The sequence below is a fragment of the Trichosurus vulpecula genome, chromosome 5 (assembly GCF_011100635.1).
Source record: "Trichosurus vulpecula isolate mTriVul1 chromosome 5, mTriVul1.pri, whole genome shotgun sequence".
NCBI classification, from domain to species: domain Eukaryota; kingdom Metazoa; phylum Chordata; class Mammalia; order Diprotodontia; family Phalangeridae; genus Trichosurus; species Trichosurus vulpecula.
Window position 1 is genome coordinate 14,276,319 of NC_050577.1, and position 25,315 is coordinate 14,301,633.

The following is a 25,315-nucleotide window of genomic DNA, read 5'->3' on the forward strand; positions in this document are numbered from 1 at the left end:
TCCCTTCTTCTCTGAATATCTGAAGCAGTCGGCTTAAAAAGCATTCCCCCTTTCATTGGACATAGGGAATCAGGTGGAGGGAGGCTCTTCCAGAGCTCCTGGGTATCTCTCAGTTACCAACTATTTCAGCCCTTAATAGAATGATCCCCATCCACCTCTCTGAGTGACTCCTTCTCCTCTGGCAAGGTCAGTAATGTCTCTGCCACAGCGGAGATCAGTGTTGCCTGCCCTACCTTACACTGTGTGCCAGGAAGGTGGGTGCCCACAGCTTGAGGCTTCTTTCAGTGGAGCTCTGGAAAGTGGATGTTACCTGCTGTTAGATCTGAAAAGCAAACATCTGCTAGAGGGATTTTCTAACTAGCATTATTCTTACTTATGCTGGGAGTGTGTTGGGGTTTTTATTTTCTAATAAACTTTTAGCTCATAAAAAAAGATGCAGAAAAAGCCTTTAAACAAAATACTATACTCATTCCTATTAAAAACACTAGAAAACATAGGAATAAATGGAGCTTTCCTTAAAATGATAAGTTGAATCTATCAAAAACCATCAGAGCCTGTGGTCTTTCTGATAGAGTAAACTGCCAGGTTTCCACAACTGCATTGAGATCCATCTCAAGAGCTAAATGTTTTAGAAATGAGACAGTGGCCAGGAATTGGCTTGTGGTTTTCTACCAATTTGCACACCATAGGATCTCAGAGTTGAGATTTAAGAGCTGAGCCCCAAAGGATGAAATGATTTCCAAAATCATACAGATAAGCAAATAGCAATGCTAGGTCTCTAACCTGAGGCAGCTAGGTGGCATGGTGCTGATCCAGGAGTTAGGAAGACTCATCTTCCTGAGTTCAAATCTGGCCTCAGACACTTCCTAGCTGTGTGATCCTGGGCAAGTCACTTCACTATATTTGCCTCAGTTTCCTCATCTGTAAAACAAGCTAGAGAAGGAAAAAGCAAACCCTACTCCAGTATCTTTGCCAAGAAAACCCCGAATGGGATCATGAAGAGTTGGACACAACTTAGAAACAAGCAAACAAGAACAATAGGACTCTAACCCAGAGGTAGTAAACTGGGTTCCAATCCTGCCTCTGACACCCACCACAGTGACCACGGGAAATTCACTTAAATTCCATGAGTCTCCATTTCCTTATCTGCAAAATGAGAGAGGAGGACTAGGTGGCCTCTAAGGTCTTTTCAGGCTCTAGATCTGTGATCTCATGGTTTCAAATCCAGGGTGCTCTCCACTGTGCCGTATTGCCTTTGGTCAACCACATTCCTGAGATATACATTCAAATTTCACAAATTCCATGTGAAAACATAAGTAGAGTGTGACAAAAGAGAAGCCATTGTACCATCTTCTTTTAGGTTGTGTCCACCTTTGGTCTCTACCATGTAATAGTCCTATTATCTACTTGGAAGCAAGAGGTCTGGCAGCTTTGGTCCCTAGCTCTTCCCTTAGGAAGAGATAATACACTTAACATTTTTCTAAAAGTAAATTTATTATTTATTTATTTTTAACATTAAATTTTTTCATTTTAAAATCCAAATTTTCACCCTCCCTCCTGCTCCTCCCACACACATTGAGAAGGCAAGAAATATATTATCAATTATACATATGAAATCATATAAAATATATTTCCATATTAACCATGTTGCAAAAAAGGAAGAAAAATAAAGCAAGTGAGAAAACTATGTTTCAATCTTCACTCAGACACCGTCAATTCTTTCTCTGGGGAGTAGATAGCAATTTTCATCATAAGTCCTTTGGAAATGCCTTGGATTGGGTTACTGTATTGCTAGGAACAACTAAGTCATTCACAGTTGTTCATCATACAGTATTGCTGTTACTTTGTATAATGTTCTCCTGTTTTTGCTCATTTCACTATGCATCTATTCATATAAGTCTTCCCAGGTTATTCTGACATTATCCTGTTCATTTCTTAGAGTACGATAGTTTTCCATTACATATATATCACAACCTGTTCAGCCATTCCCCAATTGATAGGCATCCCCTCAATTTCCAATTCTTTTCCCCCACAAAAAAGAGCTAGTATAAATGTTTTTTACATAAAGGTCCATTTCCTTTTGTTTTGATATCTTTATGATACAGGTCTAGTAGTCGTATTTCTGGGTAGATTTTATAGCCCTTGAGGCATAGTTCCAAATTGTTCTCCAGAATGGTTGGATCAGTTCACAATTCCATCAACAATGCATTCGTGTCCCAAGTTTTCCACATCTCCTCCAACATTTGTCATTTTTCTTTTCAGTCATGTTAGCCAATCTGATAGGTGTAAAGTGGTCCAACCTAAGAATTGTTTTAATTAGCATTTCTCTAATTAGTAATGATGTAGAGCATTTTTTGACATAACCATAGGAAGCTTTGATTTCTTCTTCTGAAAACTTCCTGTTCATATCTTTGCCATTTATCATTTGGGAATGCCTTATATAAATTTGACTTAGTTCCTTACATCTTTGAGAAATGAGGCCTTTATAGAGAAACTTGTAAACTTTTCCCCTAGTTTCCTGCTTTCCTTCTAATCTTGGCTGCATTAGTTTTGTTTATGCAAAAAAAATTAATGTAATCAAAATTATCAGTTTTACATCCCATAATTCTCCCTATCTCTGCTCCTAAATTACTTCCTTCCCTTATCCATAGATGTGACAAGTAAAATTTTCCATATTCCCCTAATTTGTTTATATCACTCATTATGTCTAAATCATGTGCCCATTTTGACCTTATCTCGCTATATAATGTGAGACACTGGTCTTTACCTAGTGTCTACCAAATTGCTTTCCATTTTTCCTGGCAATTTTGTCAAATGGTGAATTTTTACCCCCAATGCTTTGATCTTTGGGTTTAACTATGACTAGATTACTATGGTCATTTACTACTATGTGTGGTATGCCTAATCTACTCCACTGATCCACCACTCTATTTCTTAGCCAGTATCATTATTTTTAATGCTTACAACTTTGTAATTTAGTTTGAGATTTGGTGCTGCTAGGCTGCCTTACTTCACATTTTAAAAATGGATTCACCTGATATTCTTGATTTTTTGTTCTTCCTGATAAATATTGTTATCCTTTTCTTCTAGCTCTACAAAATATTTTTAATAGTTTGATTGGTATGACACCGAACAAATAAATTAATGTAAGTAGAAGTGTCATTTTTATTATATTGGCTCAGCCTACCCATGAGCAATTAATATTTCTACAATTCTTTAGATCAGTATTTGTGTGAAAAGTGTTTTATAATTGCATTCATACAGTTCCTAAGTTTGTCTTGGCAGATAGACTCCCAGGTATTTTATATTGTCTGCAGTTATTTTAAATAGAATTTCTCTATCTCTTGCTGCTGGGTTTTGTTGATAGTATAAAGAAATGTTGTTGATTTATATGGGTTTATTTTTAAAGAACTAGCATAGCTTATGAGGAAACAAACCATCACTGTTTGCAGCCAATATGATGGTATACTTAGAGAACCCTAGAGAACAAACTAAAAAGCTAATTGAACTAATTAACAGCTTTACCCAAGTTGCAAGATATAAAATAAATATGTGGCTTCCAATTAATTTTTAATCTATTCCTTTATAGCCTTTTATTGAATTTAATCAATTTTGTCGCATTATGGTTTGAAAATGATGTTTTTAATATTTCAGCTTTTCTGCATTTATCTTTGAGTTTAATACATGGTCAATTTTTGTTCTGAGAAAAGGGTATTCTCCTTTCTATTCCCACTCAATTTTCTCCAGAGGTCTAGTGTATCTAACTTTTCTAAGATTCCATTCATCTCTTTAACTTCTTTCTTATTTATTTTGTGGTTGGATTTTTCTGTTCTGAATGGAGAAAGTTGAGGTCCCTGACTAGTATAGTTTTACTATTTATTTCCTCCTGTAACTCATTTAAACCTTTCCTTTAAGAATTCAGATGCTATGTCATTTGGTATATATATATGTTCAGTATTGATATTACTTTGCTGCCTGTGGTACCTTGTAGTAAAATGTTGTTTCCATGGGGCAGCTATGCAGTGCATTGAGTAGAGCACCAGCCCTGGAGTCAGGAGGACATGAGTTCAAATGCAGCCTCAGACACTTGACACTTGTATTAGCTGTGTGACCTTGGGCAAGTCACTTAACCCCAATTGCCCTGCTAAAAAACAAAACAAAAAAACAACAAAATGTTGTTTCCTTTATTATCCTTTTTGTTAGGTCTATTTTGTTTTTACTTTGTTCGAGATCACGATGGCTTATCCTTTCCTTTTTCACTTGAGTTGAAATATAATAGATTTTGCTCTAGTCCCTTATTTTAACTGTGTGTGTGTGTGTGTGTGTGTGTGTGTGTGTCCCTCTGTATTAAGTGTGTTTCCTATAAACAACATATTGTTGGATTCTGGCTTCTAATCCATTCTGCTATTCACATCTGTTTTATTGGTGAGTTTATCCCATTTACATTCACAGTTATGATTCTAACTGTGTCTTCCCCTCCATGCTATTTATCCTGTTTATCCTTCTCTCCCTCTTTTTTACCCTGTTTAGTCTGTTTTGCTTCTTCCTTAATCTTCCGTCTCTTCTATTACAATCCCTTTGTTTTATCCCTTTCCCTTTCCCACTTCCCTGTTGGGTGAGAAATATTTCGATACCCAGCTGAGTGCATATGTTATAATTCCAAGAAAGTGAGGTTAAAGCATTATCTGACACCACCCTCACTTTTTCCTTCCACTGTAAAAGCTCTTCCTTGCACACCTCTTTTATGTGACATAATTTCCCCCTTTCTTCCTCTCCTTTCCCCCCTTCTCCCAGTGCATTCCTCTTTCTCTCCCCTCAATTTTTAAAAAATCATCCCATAATATTCAACTTATACCCATGCCCTCTGTTTATGCATACTTCTTCTAACTGCCCTTAAAATGATAAGGTTCTTGGGAGTTAAGAGTATCATCTTCCCATATAGGAATGTAAACAGTTTAACCATATTTAGTCCCTTATGATTTCTCTTTCATGTTTACCTTTTTATGCTTCTCTTGAGTTTTGTGTTTGAACACCAGATTTTCTAATCAGCTGTGCTCTTTTCATCAGGAATGCTTGAAAGTCCTCTATTTCATTAAATATCTATTTTTTTCCCTTAAGAATTACATTCAGTTCTGCTGGGTAGGTTATTCTTGGTTGTAATCCTAGCTCCTTTGCCTTCTGAAATATTATATTCCAAGTCTTCTCCTCCTTTAATGTGGAAGCTGCTAAATCTTGTGTGATCCACATCATTCAGATTTTCCCAATAATCATCATTTTTATTTTTAACTGAATCAATTATTCTTATATTCTATTAATAAAGTACCATAGTCCCACACAAATCATCAGCATTTCTATAAATCAACAACAAAGCCCTACTAGAAGAGATAGTAAGAGACATTTTACTTAAAATAATCATAGACCATGTAGAATACCTGAGAATATACCTGCTAAGACAAACTCAGGAACTATATGAACATAATTATAAAGCATATAAAGTCAGATTTAAATAATTGGAGAAATATTAATTATTAATTATTCATGGGTAAGCCAAGCCAATATAATAAAAATGACAATTCTATCTAAACTAATCTACTCATTCAGTGCCATCCCAATTAATCTACCAAAAATTAATTTATTGAGCAAGGAAAAATGATAAAATTCATTCGGAAGAACAAAAGGCCAAGAATATCAAAGGAATTAATGAAAAATGTAGAGGAAGGATGTCTAGCAGTGATCTAAAACTGTGTTATAAGGTGATAGTTATCAAAACTATCTGCTACTAGCTAAGAAATAGAATGGTGGATCAGTAGAATAGAGTAGGTATGCAATACACAGCAACTGATAATAACCTTATGTTTGATAAATGTAAAGATCTAAGTTTTGGGGATAAGAATTCATTATTTGATAAAAATTGCTGGAAAAACTGGAAAGCAGTCTGGCAGGAACTAGGTATAGACCTGTATCTTAAACTGTTTACCAAGATAAGGTCAAAATGCATATATGACCTAGACATAAAGGGCAATATCATAAGTAAATTAGCAGATCATGGAACATATTACCTGTCAGATCTATGGATGAGAGATGAATTTATAAATACACAAGAGATAGAGCATTATGGGATATAAAACAGGTAGTTTTGAATATGTTAAATTTAAAACATGTTGTACAAACAAAACTGATGTAGCCAAGATTAGAAGGAAAGCAGGACATTGGGAAAACCTTTTTATAAATAATTCCTTGAATAAAGACCTCATATTTCAAATACATAGAGAATTATGTCAAATTTATAAGAAAGAGTCTTTCCCCAATTGATAAATGGCCAAAGGATATGAAGAGATAACTTTTGGAGGAAGAAATAAAAGCTATATATAGTCATATGAAAAAATGTTCTAAATCATTATTGGTTAGAGAAATGCAAATTAAAACAACTTTGAGGTACCATCTCACTCCTATCAAATTGGTTAAAATGATAGAAAAGAAAAATGACAAATGTTGGAGGGAATGTGGGAAAATTGGGACACTAATACCCTATTGGTAGAATTGTGACTTGATCCAACCATTTTGGAGAGCAATTTGGAATTATGCCCAAAAAGTTGTAAAAGTGTTTATACCCTTTAACCCAGCAATACACTGTTAGGTCTGTTTCCCAAGGTGATCAGGGAAAAAGGAAAAGAACCTAGATATTCTAAACTATTTATAGCAGCTCTCTTTATGGTGGCAAAGAACTGGAATTAAATGATTGTGATGGAATGTCCCTGTAAGAAATGAGAAGCAGGTTAATTTTAGGAAAACATGGGAAGACTTGGATGAAATAATGAGGAGTGAAATGAGCAGAACCAAGAGAATGTTGTATACAGTATTGTTCAAAGAGTAACTGTGAATGACTAAACTATTCTGAGTTATATGAATATTCAAATCAACTACGAAGGACCTATGAAGCAAGATGCTATCCCCCTCCAGAGAGAGAAAACTGATATATGGAAGTATGTGTTGTACAATTCCACCTATATATCTATATTGAATGTTGGTCCTCTCTAATGTGGGGTTGAGAGGGAGGGAGGGAGATAGCTCAGAACTCAAAAGGTAATAAAAAAATAAATAAGTACTATAGAATGAATGCTTCCTTCGGCATGGAAGAAGGAAGGCTAAATATATTTACAGGAAGGTTGAGTTTGATTCCTGTGTCCAACACTTTTTTAACTTCGGACGAGATGTGCTACATCTCTGAGACTGCTTCCTCACGTATAACGTGGCAGTGGTAACAGCACCACTCCCACAGGATTACTGTAAAGATCAGGCAGGAAATGTAAGTAAAGCAAGTTACAAACCTTAGGGTATCATAGGAATGCCACATTCCTATGTAATTCCTATTATTAACTTTTTTCTAACAGGGTTACTCAGCTTAAGTTGAGCATCATCCTTTCTTTCTTCTCATTTCACCTTCATTCTTTTCTGTTTTGTCATCTTAAGTCTTTTTCCATAGTTAGTTGGGGTGCATAAATCATCTGTCAGAGAGACAGGGCAGATGGAGCAGGTCAAATGGGTGTATTGAACGGAATCCTTTTTAATCTGTCGAGGTCTCTCAGCTGAACACATTGATTGCCCTGCTCCTGGGTGAGCTCACCCCAGGAGACCGGCAGAAGATCATGACCATCTGTACCATCGATGTCCATGCCCGGGATGTTGTGGCCAAGCTGGTTTCTCAGAAGGTAATTATGTTCAAGGGCTTTTGGGGTCTAGATGTGTCCTGGGTACATTTCACAGAACACTTGTCCCCTTTCAAAATCGTTCAATAATGATTCAACAAATGTTGAGTCAGCCTCTGAGCTCCCAGGAATATAAGTGTGAACATCTTAACTGCCCTGACATGTTTGCTCTGATATTTGGATTTGCAAAATTGTGATCATCTGTGGACTTTTCCTATTCAAAGTACATTTTTAATGTCCTCCATTCTCTTTAGTCATGAATTGCCAGAAAAAGAAAAGGACAAAGACGCCATCTCATCAATTGATTTGCTCCTGGGGGTGGTGTCACAGGCTCTCCTTGCACCTCCATAACTATAACCTATAGCATTCCAGGGTACCCATTTCCCCAGAATCATAGAATGTCAGACCAGGAAAGAAATTCAAAGTCCATTCAGTCCAACATAGTATCAATAATCCCTTTTCCAATATAGTTATTGGCCACCTAGCTTTGGTTAAAGATATCAACTGAGGAAGAGCTCACCACTTCTGAAGAGGCTCATTCCATTCTGGAGCTCTAATTGTTAGGAAGCTTTCCTTACGTTGAGGACAAACTTACAAGTAATTAGAGGTTGCCAAATGTATTTAACCACAAACTCCTTTACTTTTTTGTGATTTCAGGGAAATGGGAAACTCCCAGGGTGGAAACCTTTCCCTAAAGCAAATTGGCACCTATATTCTAGTCTTAGAGAGTCTCTGGAGGCACTGAGAAGTTCAGTCACTTGTCTGGAGTCACATGGTCAATATGAGTCAGAGGCAAGACTTGAACCCAAGCCTTTCTGGCTCCAAGGCCAGTCCTTAATGTATTGTGCTACTCCACCTCTCATTAACCACTCTGACATCAGTAACCTCTTCTCTTTGGCTCATTTCAATCTTCCTGGAGCGGTTATAGCCCATTTCTTCAAGGATGGCTTCATTGTGCATTGAAAATAGCCCATCGTGGCTGCCTGTGTAGTAAGGAGTCATTCATATAATTGAAAAACCATTGCAAGGTGTCTCTTGTTTGTTCTTTTCTTGGCTAAGTAATTCTGATTTCCTAAGTGTGTTTACCTTTGCTAACCTTTTAATTTGATCGATAGACTTTTTTCCATTCTCTCTCCAAGTTGCTGTTTTTCTTCTTAAATGTTAGAACTGAGAGAGTGACTTCACTTTGAACATGTGAAGAGTTGATCAGTTTATGGACATTACTTCTATGTGCACGCCTCCATGTTGTGCTTGTCTTTTCAGTCTTGTTCAATCAACAAGCATTTATTGAGTGCTTGCTCTCTGCCAGGCACTGGGGAGACAAACCCACAAATGAACCCTGCCTTCTAGGGGCTTACAGTCTATCAGGGTATAGTGAAGTGGAAAAGCTGCCTGGATTTGGAGTCAAAGGACTAAGGAAGGGTCCCACTTCCAGCTCTGTGGACTTAGCCAAGTCCTTTCACTGCTGTATGCCTCAGTGTCCTCATAATGAGCAGCTTTAATTAGATGGCTAAGGCCCCTTCCTACCCTCAATCTATGATGTGATGAACACAGATAACCAAATGTAATGTGATTTGAGAAGGAAGGAAGGAAGGAATAGCAACCAGAGAGAATTGGGAAGACTCCATGGAGGAGGTAGCCCTTGAGCTGAGCCTTGAAGAAAGAGAATTCTGCCAAATGAAGATGAGGAGAGAGTATACGACATTGAGTACTCCTTCAGCATGAGACCACTATAACCTCAGAATCCTTTTCTTCTTTCCTGTAGTCTAGCCTGTGACTCCCGAGGTATCTTTGCAGGTCTTTTATTTCCTCAGATGAACGAATGTGACCATATCCCTGTTGTGCTTCATTCTTATCTGGGGCTCTTTCTGCACATCAGGAACGTCAGAGTGAGTTATAATTCTCACCTTGAGATGCAAGCTACCCCTAGTTCAGGAGCATCCAAATACTCAATGAGCATGTTCTCAATGCTGTCCCCAGGACTGTTGATGAAAATTTGTAATTATTCTGCGACTCTGACCTTGCAGCCAGCTCAGCTACGTGTCGGCCTATGCAGGGTAATTGGGATCACTGCTTTCTCAGTTTGTTCATTTGTATGCAGTGTGGGACACCATGAAAACTTTGCTTGAGTTGAGGTAAATTATCCTAAGTGGATATACACACTGAGTACAGTCTCCCCTGCCCATTGTTTTGTATTAAAAGGAGACTACCTTGATCTGAATTGTTATCTCCTTACTCTGGCACCTCGTAGACTTGTGCCTTCCTCCACCATTGCGAGACAGATGACCCTGAAATCTCCACCCCCAGTGCTCATCTCTCTCCTAAGCTTTAGCTCCATATCTCCAATGGCTCGCTGGATGACTTTGCCCTCAGTTGTCCCACCAATATCTCAAACTCAACGTGTCCAGAAGGAAATTCATAATCTTTTTCTCTGAAACCTTCCTGTCCTCCAGAGTTCTTGATTTCTATTGAGGACACCACCATCATTCCAGTCACCTAGTTTGCAACCTTGGGGGCATTCTAGACTCTTTACTTATACTGCCTCTGTCCAATAAGTCATCAGGTTTTGTTTATTCTAAATCTTAGAGCCCTTAAGGACTTATACCATCCCCCCTATTCCCTACCTCATGCTCCTTCCTTACCCCTGCCTCAAGGAATTTCTATTTTCTGATCATGGCCCCCACACAGGCTCTCCATCCATGGGGCAGCCCACCAACCATTACCCATAGCAGACCATCTTCATGAGTTGCTGTGGGCAAAAAATTGCTACCATCCTGTTGCCACACCTCAGATATTAAGCCTGTCTGCACATAATTTGGCTGGGCTTTGGATAATAAGCAGAAAGACCACAACCAGGGCTGCTGGAGCCATAGCCAGGCTTTTCCAACTGCGATTCTACAGCAGGCCACATCCTGCCAATGTGCAGACAATAAGTAATCTCATCGTGCTTTTTGTTGGTTGACTGTGAAATTGGATTCAATAGAGCAAAGTACCACCCTGAGGGGGACCCTCCTCCAACAGGATGAATCTCATGCAGATGTTAAAATCATCTAAGAGTCCTTGAATGATGTCACAGCAGATACAATTTTGTTCAACCCCCTTATAATTGATATCAAGCAAGGCATCCACCTACAGGGACCAACACTTCCAAACATGTTGGCCACTGGTGTGGACAGTATCCAGTGCAGCCCAAACCCAAAAGCGGTCCCCTGTGGATGGTAAGGGCCTCCAGAGGCTCTAACGGTTTGGAGAGGGGTTCATGAGGATTTCAGTGAGCCCCAGAGTGCTGCAAAGCCTCCTAAGTTAGTTCTGTGTCTAATCAGAAGAGATTTGCCTTCCAACCAATTCATCCTGGAAAAAGAAAGTGGAAGAAGAAGACCCAGTGTCCAGATTATGACTTGCAAGTGGATGGGGAGCCTGTAAAACTGGCTGATTAGTTTATTCATCTTACAGGATTTAATAGGAGCAAGAGAAGAGTTTGGATTTGTTCTGTGAGAGGGTACCACATTTTCAGTGAGCTCTAAGAAGTTCCCTGAAACAAAAGTCCATCTATTTAACCACAAATGCTACTCCAGGGATGTTCTATTGCTGTGAATGATGGAATATGGGCTGTCTTCGCCTCTAGGGAATTCCCAGGTGAAGAAACTCCCTCCATCAACGCAAGTCAGCATAGTGGGCCGCAAAAAAGTTGCAATTTATTACCAACGATGATTTATGTGGGCCCTGAACAGGAGGCAGCCCACTCATAGGACTGCCTGTGTGCACCATGAGGTCTAGGGGAAAGATCCTGTATAGTTATTGGCCCTCTGCCAGGAGTACATGGTAGACTGTGAACAAGTCACCCCAGAAGAGAGAGGGTGGATTAGTGGCTATTTGCACCACTGGAGAAAGTGTCCATTGCAAAAACCCGGACCCCTAGATCCCTGTAAAGTTAATGGGGAATAAGATCTTCCCTGCCCATCAATAGGCCTCATGTGGAACCCATTAAGGGAAGCTTGCTTGCTTGTAGGAAGGCTTACACATCTTTTGTTAATTTCTAATTAGGCACTGAGCCTAAAGAGTATATATTCTGAGAGGTGAGGTTTTGCTTTGAGGGTTCGCTTACGGGAAAGATGTTGTGATTCCTTGGTTGAGACTCTGAGTGTCCGTATGTTCAGAGCTCCTTGACTCCTCAGAGGTAAAGGCTCTCTTGATACAGAGGTGAGTATAAAGCATGAAGATGTATATATATATACACACACATATATATGTATATATATGTATATATGTATATATATATATATATACACACACACACATATACACACACACATGTGTGTGTGTGTGTGTGTGTGTATACATACATATATATGTCAGTTTTGCTTTGATTCAGGCAGTAGAGACCTGTCTTGTCTGTTGGTCTTTATTTCTCTTCTCTGTATTTTTTCTGTTTAATTAAAGAAGATCGTTGATCCCTGAAGCAGCTGTCTTTCCTAATAAAGTATGTAAAAAAACCTGCACTGGCATCCTGGGTATGTCAGTGTGGTTGCCATTATAGTCCCCAAGCCCTAGCTCACCTCACATATACAATAACGGGATCCTGCTTGCTTCCTTCGCAGGAGAACTCTTTTTTATGGCATAAATGAATAAATTATTTAATGAAAAGCATTTATTAAGCACCTACTATTTTCCAGGAATGAGACACTCTTGATTTTTTTGTCTATGTGTATTACCTCCAGACTATATTACGTTGGCACAGAGAAGTTATAACGAGGAACCTCCTTCTCCTAATGCATTGAGCCACATGCCCAATGTTACCAAGCTGGCATATGTCGGGGCAGGACTAGGAGCCAGGTCTTCCTAGCTCGAGGCCAGCCCTCTGGCCACCATGCCACACTCCTTCTCCCTTTAGAGGAGCAGTGAAATTGTCAGGTGGATGACCTGCAGTTTTCTTCCTCTCCTATTTTAAAATGTGGCCTCAGCTCTGAGCCCTTACCAGCCTAGAAGGGCCTCATAGTTTTTTCATTCTCTCAAATAATAATAGGTCATAACTCTGGTGAGTGAGATCAAGCAACTTGTGAAAGGCACCAGGACCCAAGCTATCTGTTTACAAATAGAGAGAAGGCCAAAAAATCTTTCTAATCAATTATCTTAGTCAATTTTAATAAAGAATGAAGCTCCCAAGCCGAGGCAGCAGTAGATTCATTTTAAGGTCTAAGGGGGTTGGGTTGTATGGATCTTTTCCACTAAGTTTGTCACCTTGAATACGCAGGAGTATTAGACCTCCCAGCTTTCTTAATCCAGGCTGTAACTAACCCTAACCCTAACTGATCCCAGCTGACTGCAGATCCCCCAGAAAAGCTTTGCAACATGGTTAGATTCCTTGAGGGTCATTAGAGGAGATGGAAGGTATTGTCTGAACAAATGGATGATGAGTCCTAAAACTAAAAGTGCCATTAAAATAACGGCTTCCACACGCTCAGCTCTTTATAGGGGAAAAAGATTTCGACGTGTGAATTCATTAGCACTGGGACCTCCCAGTTGAGGAAACTCTCTCTACCAATATAAAGTGGTAATCCTACCTTCATCAAAAGGTCTTTCCTGATCCCCTTGATGCTGGTTGCCTTCTCTCTGACATTACTTACCATTCATATTTGATATATCTTGTATGTAAACAGTTGTTTTTGCACATTGTGTCCTTCATTATGATGTGAACTCCTTGAGGGAAGGGACCATGTTTTCCTTTCTTTGTATTCTCAGCGTACAGTGAGTGCCTAATAAATGCACATTGATTGATTGATTCTCTACTGCCTACTTCACTGAGAAGTTAAATGACTTGTCCTTGGTCACACAGTCAGTGCATGTCACAGGCAGGCCTAGAACGCAGATCTTCCTGTCTCCAGGGCCAATTCTCTAGCCACTAGGCCACAATTGTCATCTCCTTGTATGTGATTCTAATTTGCAATAACTCAAAAGAACTTTTCACTGAGGGAGTGTCTTTGATGTGACATGCCTATCAGTGAAGCTGACTTTTGAAGTTCCACTTTTCTTAAAGAATACCAACACCAACAACCTGTAACCCCAGAATCCCTGTGCCATGTCCTTAGGTCACCAGTTCCCAGGCTTTTGCGTGGCTGTCCCAGCTCCGGCACCAATGGGATGATGCTCAGAAGCATTGCTTTGTCAATATCTGTGACGCTCAATTCCAGTATTTTTATGAATACTTGGGGAACAGTCCTCGCCTCGTCATTACTCCTCTAACCGACAGGTAATAGCTTTATGTTTTCATCATGGGGAAGAGCTGGGGATGGGAGGGAAGCCCCTTGACAGTGGTTTGGGCTGGATGGTGAATGGGGCAGAGGGCTGAGCTGTCCCTCGTGAATTTTGTGCCTGGGATAGTTGCTGAGAGTGGGCCTAGGGGAGCTTCCCTGGAATGTGGTTCCAGAGGAGGGAAAACTCTCTTCCCAGATCAGCAATCTGCATTGCTGAAGGACCGGCCACTGATGACTAGCTGGCTGGCCAAAAACTGTGGTGGGTGAAAGATGAAATGACTGAGGAAAGAAAGGTTCGATCTTCCAAGCATATCGATTTATTAAGCAACTCATGCCAATTACCCAACAAAACAGGACCAGAGTTCCTCATCTTAAGCCCAGACTCCAAATACAGAGGGAGATAGACTTTTATACGATAAAAACAATCAGGCCAGTTAATTAAAAAGAAACAATACAGCCTTAGGTAATCTGATTTCTAATTGGATGAACTATTAGGGACTTTCCAAGTTGGGAGGGAGATACCGAACAGATGAAATTTCTTGAATTCAGAAATGGTGTCCCATTCCCCCCAAGTGTCTGTGAACAGTCAAAGGAACATGGAAACAACAACTGATCGGTCAGTATGGGGCAGTTTTCAGATAAGACATGGGTTGCTTAAAATGTGCAATTGTGACAAAACTGCATGCATCAGTCACTGAATCTGACTGGGCTTCTGGTCAGCATAAGCAAGGTCCTTAGTTAAGCAGCTGGTAGAGATGGTCCAGCTTCCCAGCCCCATGGGGCTAGGTTTGAATGCAATAAGGTTTTCTCCCAATTCTCATAATTGAATAGAAATAGAACTGAACTAGCTCAGAATCAAGTCACAAGATGGAGTCAGTGTGGTTCAGTCAATTCCCACAATTAACCGCTTGATGTCCTAATCCCCTCAGTTCCCTCAAGAGTGTAACCTCTTGGAGAAGAGGCCTGCTCTGAGATAGTGAGATGTTTCTAGGCTTCTTAAAAAAAAAGGTGGGGAAATAGGCCCCAGGAGGGGACAGCGCAGAGCTATGCATGTGACCTATAAATCTCCCACACTGGGGAAAAGCCCCAGCTGCCTTGTCCAGTTTCAGCTCTGACAAAAGGAAAGTCTTGGAAGATAAATCAGTAGGGAAAAAAGGGAAATTTGGTAACAGTAACGCTAGAAAAAAAATTACCAACAGTGTGGGGAGATGCCTTTAGGGTAAAAGAAACATGAAGAAAAACGATAAAGAAAAACCCAATAACTGTAAAAACTTTAAAAGTGGAAATATTTAAATTGAAGAAATCCAGCCATGAAAGGAGTGGGGTCAATCCATCCACCTGGCTCCGATGCTGGCCAGACTTACCCAGAAGCCACCCTGCCTTGCCAGGTCATGGCTATGGGCACCTTCCCAGAGGCAGGAATCAAATGATCTCGTTCTTCCTCCTCTTGACTCCGAATCACCAATAATTCATCACCAACAAGCAATCCGCACTACAAAGAATGACAATCTCAGAACGTGACAGGATTTTGCAGGTCGTATTCTGATCTCATCCCCTAATTTTGTGGTTGGTCAGTTAGTTGTGACCCCACGGCCATGCCAGGACTTCTGTCCTCCACTATCTCCAAAGTCTGTCCAAGCTCATGTTCACTGCTCCCCCGACACTCTTTCTATCTCATCCTCTGCCGTCCCTTCTTCCTTTTGCTTTTAGTCTTTCCCAGCATCAGGCTCTTTTCCGATGAGTCCCTTCTCAGCATGTGGCCAAAGCACTTTAGCTTTACTTTCAGGATTTGTCTTTCCAATGAATAACCTGAATTAATTTCTTTAAGTGTCGACTAATTTGATCTCCCTGCTATCCGAAGGACTCCCACAAATCTTCTCCAATACCACAGTTCAAAAGTATTGATTCTGCAGCATCCAGCTTTGACCTTAGGAAGAACAGTCTTCTTGACTCCACGTGCAGCGCTCTACGCACTCTCGTGCCCCCTAGTGGCACCACCCCAGTTTTATAGATAAGAAAATCAAGGTCTAGAGATATTAAGGGCTCTCCCAAGGGCACCAGAACTGGAAGACACCTTAGACATAGCATCTATTCCAATTCCTTCACTTTACAGATACAGAAACCGAGACTTGGCACGATAAAATTCTTCTTCCAAGGTCTCTTCTCCAAGGTAGTAAGTAGGAGAGACAGGATTCAACTTCGGGTCTTTAAGTCCTATGTTCTTTTCTTCTGCTTTCTCCTGACTTACTATGTCCCCCATACCTTAAATCCTTTCTATTTTCCCCTGCAAAAATATCATTATGGCAATTCAATTAAATGCAAGACCACATGTAAGCTGGTGTCCTAAATTCCATTTTTTTTTTACATTTTTTGGCAAAGGCTGTTGGGGTTAAGTGACTTGCCCAAGGTCACACAGCTAGTACATGTGTCAAGTGTCTGAGGCCAGATTTGAACTCAGGTCCTCCTGACTCCAGGGACGGTACTGTACTCACTGGGCCACCTAGCTGCCCCCCTAAATTCCATTTTAACTGAACTTACTCCTGTTTGATATATTTGTTGCATTTTTGAATATCTAAATGGATTAGCAACTTGGCAAAGTAAATTCTTAGCTATTTATTTCATCACCCAGATGTCAGTCTGAGTTTTCCTTATAAACATAATCTTTTAAAAATTACCAGCTAATTAGCAGTCTTTTCTTAGGAATGTGAGAGCATTTTAAACATATGTCAAGTGATGTTAACCAACCAATGAATGAATAAACATTTATTAAATGTCTACTATGTGTCAGGCACAGGAAATACAAAGATAAAAATGAGAATCTCCATTGAGATTTGAGAGGTTTACATTATATTGGAGAAGATCACATGTACACATAGATATATACAGAACATGAATATGCACATTAATCATATAAGAACTTTGGGAGGTAAGAGCTAGCATCTACAGGCATCAAAGCAGCACAATATTTGTATCCAAATATCCCAGCTCTTAGGAAAGAGTGGAATTAATGAAGCATCTCATTTCTCTCAATCATCTTTTAAAGCTCCTGGTTTTTTTAAGAAAATTGATTACTGCAGTATTTCAGTATCACATCAGTATGCTGATTAGGGTGGGGCTACCAGGGCTTTTCCTCCAAAGGGTAAAAATTTGAAGGATGTAAAGTCTAGTAATCATAATATATTCCCTCGTCACCCAGCTGAATTTGTCTTTATTACTTCTTATATTGTTTTCATAAGTTGATTTGAGGGAACTTTTGAATTAGCTGCCTTGGGCACCATAATTACCTAGTCACACCAGCCAAAAATGGAACGGTTCCCTGCTTTTGTGCTATTGGCCTGATTAGAATCGATCAATCAATGAATGTGTATTAAGTGTCTACTATGTGCTGGGGAGTGCTCTAAGCACTGGGGATACAAAAAGAAGCAAAAGAGAGCCCCTACCCTCAAGGAGCTTACAACAAGCAAACAGATGCAAAGTGAGCTAGATAGAATCTTCTTGCTCAAGTTCAAGGTTTTGGCAGGTCTTCGAAGTTGATGCACTTGGCTATTTATTAACAATAGTGCTGTCTTCTTTTGTTTCAAGGTGTTACATCACCTTAACCCAGTCTCTCCATCTCACTATGAGTGGGGCTCCTGCTGGTCCAGCTGGCACAGGCAAGACTGAGACAACCAAGGACCTGGGACATGCCCTTGGCATGATGGTTTACGTATTCAACTGTTCCGAGCAGATGGACTATAAGGTAAAGTGGGGGGGTGTCTCCTAAGAAGGAATGAGTGTAAAAAAATCCCACTTAAGGAAGATTTCACATCTAGGCTCTGACTGTGTCATTCAGTCCATAGGCGATATTTACAAAGGCTTGGTCCAGACGGGAGCCTGGGGGTGTTTTGATGAATTCAATCGGATCGCGGTGGAGGTTCTGTCAGTGGTAGCCGTACAAGTAAAGATGATACACGATGCCATCAGGAACAAGAGAAAGAGGTGTGTGCGTCACGCCTTCATGGTGGTTTCCTCCCCCCCTCCCCTCAGTATATCCCAAATACAAAAAAAGAGAGATATAGAGCGACGCAGAAGTTACCCTCTCTCTCCTTGCTGAAGAGGTACCAGAAGAGATGTCAGAGCTGGGCTCAGAGAACCTCCATTCAGTCTCAAGTCTTCATTTACCTCCTGTGTGACCTCCAACAAATCAATCTCTCAGCTTCCTTTAGGATCTCATCTGCTGGATAAGATGACCTCCAAGGGCCCTTCCAGCTCTGGCATTCTATGCTCCCACAAAGGGAGTCGGTTTAATAGCAAAGACCAGCTATGCCCCTTGGCCCCCTGCCTTCTGTTTGTCTTTTAGCGTTCCACCTATTCCAGTGTTTGAAGGGCCAGGGTGGTCCTTGGCCTGCCTTCAGCAGTCTGTTTTATTGCATTTTTGGCATTAATTGCATTTGCCCTCCTTGGGGCTGATTAAACCCTGTGGGCACCTTCTCATCCCGGAGGATTCTCATTCACAGTTTACCACAGATTCTCTACAAAAATCATACCCTGCTCCCTGGGGGCCTGCTCCCAGGCTCTGTCAGGATTCTGTGGGTCCCCAAGCAGTATCAGACTCTGTCATTCACCCTTCCTCTCCCTGTACTATTGGCTAATCTCCTCTTCCCATCCTGATTTTCTTAGGTGACCTCCATTAGTGTGGATAAAGGCCAGCCTCAAAGTCACAAAAACCTGGATTCAGGTCTTGCCTTTTGATGCGTACGAGCTGCGAGGTCCTGGGGAAATCACAGGACAAAAATAAAAATCGTTAACATTTGTGCAGTGCTTAATATGAGTATTTTGTAATTATTATCTCGTGCAACCTTCACAACAGCCCAGGCATTGTTATTATCCCCACTTTACAGATGAGGAAACTGAGGCAGAGGTTGTATCTTGCACAGCTGGTAAGTGTCTGATCCAGATTAAAACCCAGGTTTTCTGATCCCAAGTCCAGGGCCATTCACTTCTCAACCCAAGACTTGAACATTTGTCTGGGCGGCTCTCTTCTGATAAAACTTAAAATATTTTGAACTCCCAAAGTCAGAAAGTATTATACTTTCTTAACCAATTTGTTCCATAAAACTGGACCATTTGTGGCCAAAATTATTTTCATAATAATACTAAGATGTTTTCATTTCTGATATGGTGAATACTGATAGACATAACTTAAATAAACAAAAGCAAGAGCGTGTGTTGTGTGCACACATGGAGTTCCTCAATGATTTCTAAGAGTGTAAAGAAGTCATGGGACTAAAACAAACACTTGAGAACCATTATTAATGCCTTCAGGTAGCTATCTAAGGCTAAGATTACAGACAAGGTTCAGGTGAACATTTTTTTTTATCTCTTTCTCTTTTCCCCTTCCCCTTCCTTCTACACCTGCCCTATTTCCCATCTCCTCATTCCTCTCTTTTCCTTTTTTTCCTTCCTTTCCTTCCTCTTCCCTCCTCTAGTTCCATTTGACTTCTCTCTTTCCAACATCCCTCTTCTGGTTGTGACAATATATTTGCAAAAGCAAAATGCCCTTCCAGCTGCCTTCAGACTTCCCAAATTCCTAATAGCCCCCCTCGACACTTTGCCTTCCTTGGACTTCTCCACTCTCTGCCCCAACCTTTCCAATTAGTCACCCGCTTCACCTTCTTAGGAAGGGCATGGATTTTAGGTCCTCCAGACACTGACCAGCCAGTACCCACATGTTTTTCATACTGTGTTATGCTTTTATCCTGTAGATTTATGTTCCTGGGCGAAGATATCCAGCTAAAACCCTCAGTTGGCATCTTCATCACCATGAACCCCGGCTACGCTGGTCGTACAGAACTGCCCGAGAATCTCAAAGCCCTTTTCAGGCAAGTGCTCTCTTGTGGCCTCATGTGGGCTGCCATCCTTCACTTCCAAAACCCTGTACCCCCAATGTTCGCAGGCTAATGGTCACCATTGGGCAGCTTCTAGACCTGGGTCTCCTGGACTCTTCTGTTGGTGTTCTCCCTGCCACTGTCAATGGGGAAGGAAGTCTATGGGAGACAGTGAGAAAGAAATGAAGAGAGTTGGGAGCAGAGCCAGAGAGGGGAAGCAATTTGCCTAAGGTCACATGGTTAATAAGAATCAGAGCTGGGAGTAAAATAGAGTTCTTCTGATACCAAGAGTCAACCTGGTCTAGTGGCCTCAGAGCCAGAAAGAACTGGGTTCAAGTCCTGCCTGGGGTAAATACTGACTGTGTGACCCTGATTAAGTCAGTGCCTCAGGAAAGTCTTTACAGCCATAAATTCTAAAGCAAATGCTTACCTACCTCCATCAGGGAGCTTCCTCACCTGGATATCAGTGAAATCAAGGTAACCTTTCCCAGTTCAGCATCCTTTCCATCATACCACACTTTTCTCATGAGAAGATTGTTCCCTGCTTTCCTTTCCTGAAAAATTAAACAGATTTTCCAAAGGTCCTGTAAATGACTCGAAAAACAAACAAATAAGAGATTGAGGGTAAGAGGTCAATTTATAAAGAAGAAAAAAATCAACATTCTGTAATCCCAAACTTTTACATGAAGATTTTCATTTAAAATAAAGCCAAAAAAGAGACCTTAAATGGAATTATTTATAAGAGGGTAGTAGTGTCTCTCTAGATCTGGGTTCAAATATTGGTTCTGCCACTTACTATCTGTGTGCCTCTGGCTAAGTCACTAACCTCTGTGGGCCTCATTATGCCAGCTGCAAAATGTGGGAGTTAGACTACATGGCCTTGAAGGATACTTCCATTTCTAAAGCTGTAATCCTGTGACAGTTTTCTGTGTATCCCACAATTTTAAGGGATGTTGCTATGAGTTTTCCATGGGGTCCAGCTCCAAAGGATCTGCACTCTTCAGCCTTGACTAATTGTGAATTTTCTATTCAAAGTAAAGACTTTCTCAGTAGTTCTGATTGACACATATAATTGGTGCCTCTCTTGGGGCTCGTTAGAATGTTGGTACAAATTAATCACTGGATTTAAGCAATTCGTCCTCCTCACCTTCTCCCATTTAAGAACGGAAGCTCTATGTGTTTCTTTCTTAGACCTTGTGCCATGGTGGCCCCTGACATTGAACTGATCTGTGAAATCCTGCTGGTGGCAGAGGGCTTTGTGGATGCCCGCCTCTTAGCCCGCAAGTTCATTACCTTGTATACTCTGTGCCGGGAGTTGCTTTCCAAGCAGGTGAGGGACATGAGGGGAATATGGGAAAGCTTTGTTTGTTTTGGTAAATGAAATCCATTTGGAAATGCCAAGGCTCAGTAACAAATCATTTAAATTCCCTTTGTGGGGAAGCGAAAAAGAATAGCCTTCAGCTGTACTTCCAAATTCTTTTTTTTAAATAACAAGTAATCCATGAAACAACACTGGATTTTATCATATAGTGTGTTTACTCTCACTTTCGTGTCTTGGATTTTAAAAGTTCTGATATTAATCACTATTTCAGCTGACCTGTCATCAGGATGGGGAGTCCTTCAATGTTGATCACAACCTCATCCATGCCTGCCAGTCTTGTCCAGGACTGTTCCTATTTCTGCAGTGCAGGGAGGTACCCTCTATACAGGGGAACCTTTGTGCTTTCTCTTGGGAGGCACGTGAGCTGTTGCTCTCATTTTGGCCGTACATTTCTTTATATGTCCTCAATACTGATAGGCAGCTAGTGACACAGTAGACAGAGTTCTAGGCCTGGAGTCAGGAAGATCTGAGTTCAAATCCACCCTTAGACACTTACTAGCTGTATGACCCTGGGCAAGTCACTTTACCTTGTTTGCCTCAGTTTCTTCATCTGTAAAATTAGTTGGAGAAGGAAATGGCAAACCACTCCAGTATCTTTACCAAGGAAATCCCAAAAAGGGATCACAAAGAGTTAAACACAATTTAAAATGATTACACAACCTCAGGGTTTAATTACCTGCTAAGCCATTCATGGGTTACAAATTGTCTTCTTGGAAGGATTTCCCACAATGAGGATTTTCTGCACTGGAGATCTTATATGTCCTTTATGTATTGGAAATTGTTTTTCTTTATAAATGCTCTGGGAATTGTTAAGCATTTGTTTCTCTATGCTAAACTGGGATTTATGTGAAGGACAGAGACCAGAACTAGGTAAGAAAATGACAGTTTCATGATCGATGCTGACCCCTCAGATTCTGGCTTCAGTAGGAGGGGACAAGGCTGGTATAGCATTCAGCGAGGGACACTCCAGTCATAGCACTAGGGTCCGAACAATGAGGAGACTCCCCAGCTCTCTCCATCCCTTCGCATACAATTCCAACTGAAGGAGAATATGAACCTTCAGAGAGGCAGGATGATACAGGCGAGAGAATGCTAGACTAGTACGTGGATCCAGAATCCCCAGTCAGTTTGTTAGTCAATCAACTTTCGTTAAGCATTTATTATGTGCCAGACACCAAGCTAAGTGTTAAGGATACAAAGAAAAGCAAAAGGATGGGAGGAAACAGTAGCATGTAAACTCGTCAAGGTCAGAATAGAAGAGATGGAAAGAGCATGGGCTCTATGGTCAGAAAACCTGAGTTCTAATCCAGCCTTTGACACTGATCACCTGAATGCCTGTGGTCAAGTCATTTAACTTTCCTGAGTTTGTTTTCTCATCTGTGGAATAAAGGGTTGAACTAGAGGGTGTCTGGGATCTTTTTCAACTCTGAATCTTAGTTCTATGACTTTTAGTGTCCATTTGAGCCAACCCACATTGTGCAAAGAATCCCTGCCATATGCCTCACAAGTAACTAGTGGTCCTGAGCCTCTGCTTGCATTGAGGGGCCAGTGCGCTCTCTCCTGAGGCGGCCCCTTCCACTATTGAATAGCTCTAATTCCTAGTAAGTTTTCCTTCCCATCTTTATAACTGATAACTTGTCACTGACAGAAGGAACCATAATAATTTCTCTTGCAAGTCCAATTGGATCTTTGCCCATCCGATTTGTTATTTTTATTTCATGAATCTTTCAGGAAGCTTCTTTGTGTTTGGTTTTAGGACCATTATGACTGGGGCCTTCGTGCAGTGAAATCGGTCTTGGTTGTAGCTGGTTCCCTGAAACGAGGAGATAAAAATCGCCCCGAGGACCAGGTACTGCATTGTCAAAGAGAGGGATTTGGAGACTGAGTTTCACAGAGTTCTCTATACAGAAGCACTTTGGTCCTGAACTGGGTGCCGTCTGCTTGATTTTTAAAATATGTGTGTATATTGCACATGTACGTGTATATGTTTATATGTGTCTGTATATGAATACATATATATATACACACGTATATATATACATAGATATAGATATAGATATAGATATAGATATATAAATGTTATTTGGGTATTTGGAAAGCTAGTGGGACTTTTATTTGATCAACAAGTCCCAAGGCTTCTCAGATGAAGTCTATAGTTTGAGGAAAGGAAATTGGAATCTAGCAGTGCTTTACAATTGAAAAATAGTTTGGAAGTCTTAAAGAAAATGACCATCAAGTAGGTACGTAGCATAGCGGATAGAGTGCTAGACTTGCAATCTAGAAGACCTGAGCTCAAATCCTGCCTGAGACACTTATAACTTCTGAGGCTCAATTTTCTCATCTGTAAAATGGGGTTAATGAAGCATCTACCTTCACAGGATTGTTCTGAGGATCCAATGAGATTATTTATACACACATACGTATGACCTTATAAACCAAAAACTGCTAATATAAATGCTTTTACCATATTTAAAAATCCATGCTGAAGCCCAGGATGGATGAGAACTTCTTGGAGCAGTTGTAATGGGGATTCAAATTTGGGTTTGTGTAATCATAGATTTGGAACCTGACATCATCTTTTGGGGAAGGAAGAGAACAAGTATTTATTAAGCGCCTACTGTGTACCAGGTGAGGTGCTAAGCACTTTACAAATATTATCTTACTTGTTCCTCATCACAACCCTGGGGGGTGGGTCTATTATTATCATCTGGTCCAATCCCCTCATTTATAGTTAAGGAAACAGCCTGGAAATATTCACAGGAGGAGACAAGCTGGTGAGATAGAAATAGCTCAGATTCCAGGGCCGGTGCTCACTGCCTCCGAGACCTAAGTGAGTGAAATGACAAGGCTGGACTGAATGGCCTGTGCTCTTGCTTCCTGCCCTACCCCCGGGCTCCTGAAGCTCTTTCCAGCTCTGAGGTTTTGTGATCCTGCTGCTTGATCCTACTTCTCATCTTATGTCCTTCATGATGCATGACTCACATAGGTAGGCCAGATGGCCTTGAATGATGATACAAATGAAACGCTCCACCCCTGCCCCCTTGCCCCCCACTCCACGATACAGAACAGTTGGAAAACAAGCCTTCTCTTCCTCTATGCCTCGGTAATGCTGGCGCCCACTGTGGGCTTTCCATGTTCCGGGGGGAATGATGAGAACAGCCACTGCGACTGTTTCCATGGGCTGTGCCCCGACTTGGGTGGCCAAACCATCTTGGCCACAGTGAGGTTTTAGGGTATTTCCAGCTTTTCTCCTTCTGACTTTCCACATGTCACCTTCTCTTCCATCTGAGCGTCTAAGACACTGTTGGTTCACAGAACTAATGCTGGAAGGGACTCCAAAAGGTGTCTAGTGCACCCTCATTTTAGACATGAGGAAGCTGAGCCCAGAGGGGGCAAGTGCACCCCAGGGAGATCCAAGGTTTGAATGCCAAAGCCAGGGCTCTTTCTGCTGTCACCCATGCCTGTTTTAGAGGCCCTGCTTTCAGAATCCAAGGATGTTGCCCCCTGTGTCCTGACCAGGGACCCCAGGGAGAGTTCCAGGGAGTCCAGGGAGCTCATTTTATCTGTGGAGCTCAAAGTCCTTTCCTGTAATAACCCGCCGGCATCAGCCACCACTCATGCTTTACAAGCTGAAAAATGGGCACACAGAGGCCTCAGGCATGATACAAAGCTGGTTGGGGACAGCAGAGGAAGGAAGCATTTGAGGCCATCTCCGTTCATTCTCTCACATTGATGTGTGTTGGTCAGCTATGAGCAGGGATTCTCCTGATGAGCTGAGCGGTGTTTAAACTCCCCAGAGCAACCCAGCCCAGCAAAGGGGCAAGCGCCTCTCATCTCTGAAATGCATGTCTTAGCCCAGACAGGTGTGGCTACATCTGCTTTTGACATCCCTCTCCCAGGTACTGATGAGGGCACTCAGGGACTTCAACCTGCCCAAAATCGTGACTGACGACATTCCTGTGTTCATGGGGTTGATTAGTGACCTGTTTCCAGCCCTGGATGTTCCCAGGAAGAGAGAAATACAGTTCGAGCAAATGGTTCGCCAGTCAACCCTGGAGCTCTGCCTGCAGCCTGAAGAGAGCTTTATCCTCAAGGTAAAAACAAACACAT

The 25,315-nt window shown here is 41.2% G+C and overlaps 1 protein-coding gene across 1 annotated transcript in view; it reads left to right on the plus strand.

Annotated features, from left to right (window-relative positions):
- The window catches only part of DNAH11 (dynein axonemal heavy chain 11), a 311,018-nt gene that overhangs the window by 116,505 nt on the left and 169,198 nt on the right, over window positions 1–25,315 (plus strand). Inside the window, exons 31-38 of the mRNA XM_036759767.1 lie at window positions 7,578–7,709; window positions 13,793–13,953; window positions 17,540–17,696; window positions 17,790–17,935; window positions 19,702–19,818; window positions 21,016–21,154; window positions 22,962–23,054; window positions 25,105–25,299. Of these exons, the coding sequence (XP_036615662.1) occupies window positions 7,578–7,709; window positions 13,793–13,953; window positions 17,540–17,696; window positions 17,790–17,935; window positions 19,702–19,818; window positions 21,016–21,154; window positions 22,962–23,054; window positions 25,105–25,299 (1,140 nt within the window). The remainder of the gene's footprint in view (window positions 1–7,577; window positions 7,710–13,792; window positions 13,954–17,539; window positions 17,697–17,789; window positions 17,936–19,701; window positions 19,819–21,015; window positions 21,155–22,961; window positions 23,055–25,104; window positions 25,300–25,315) is intronic.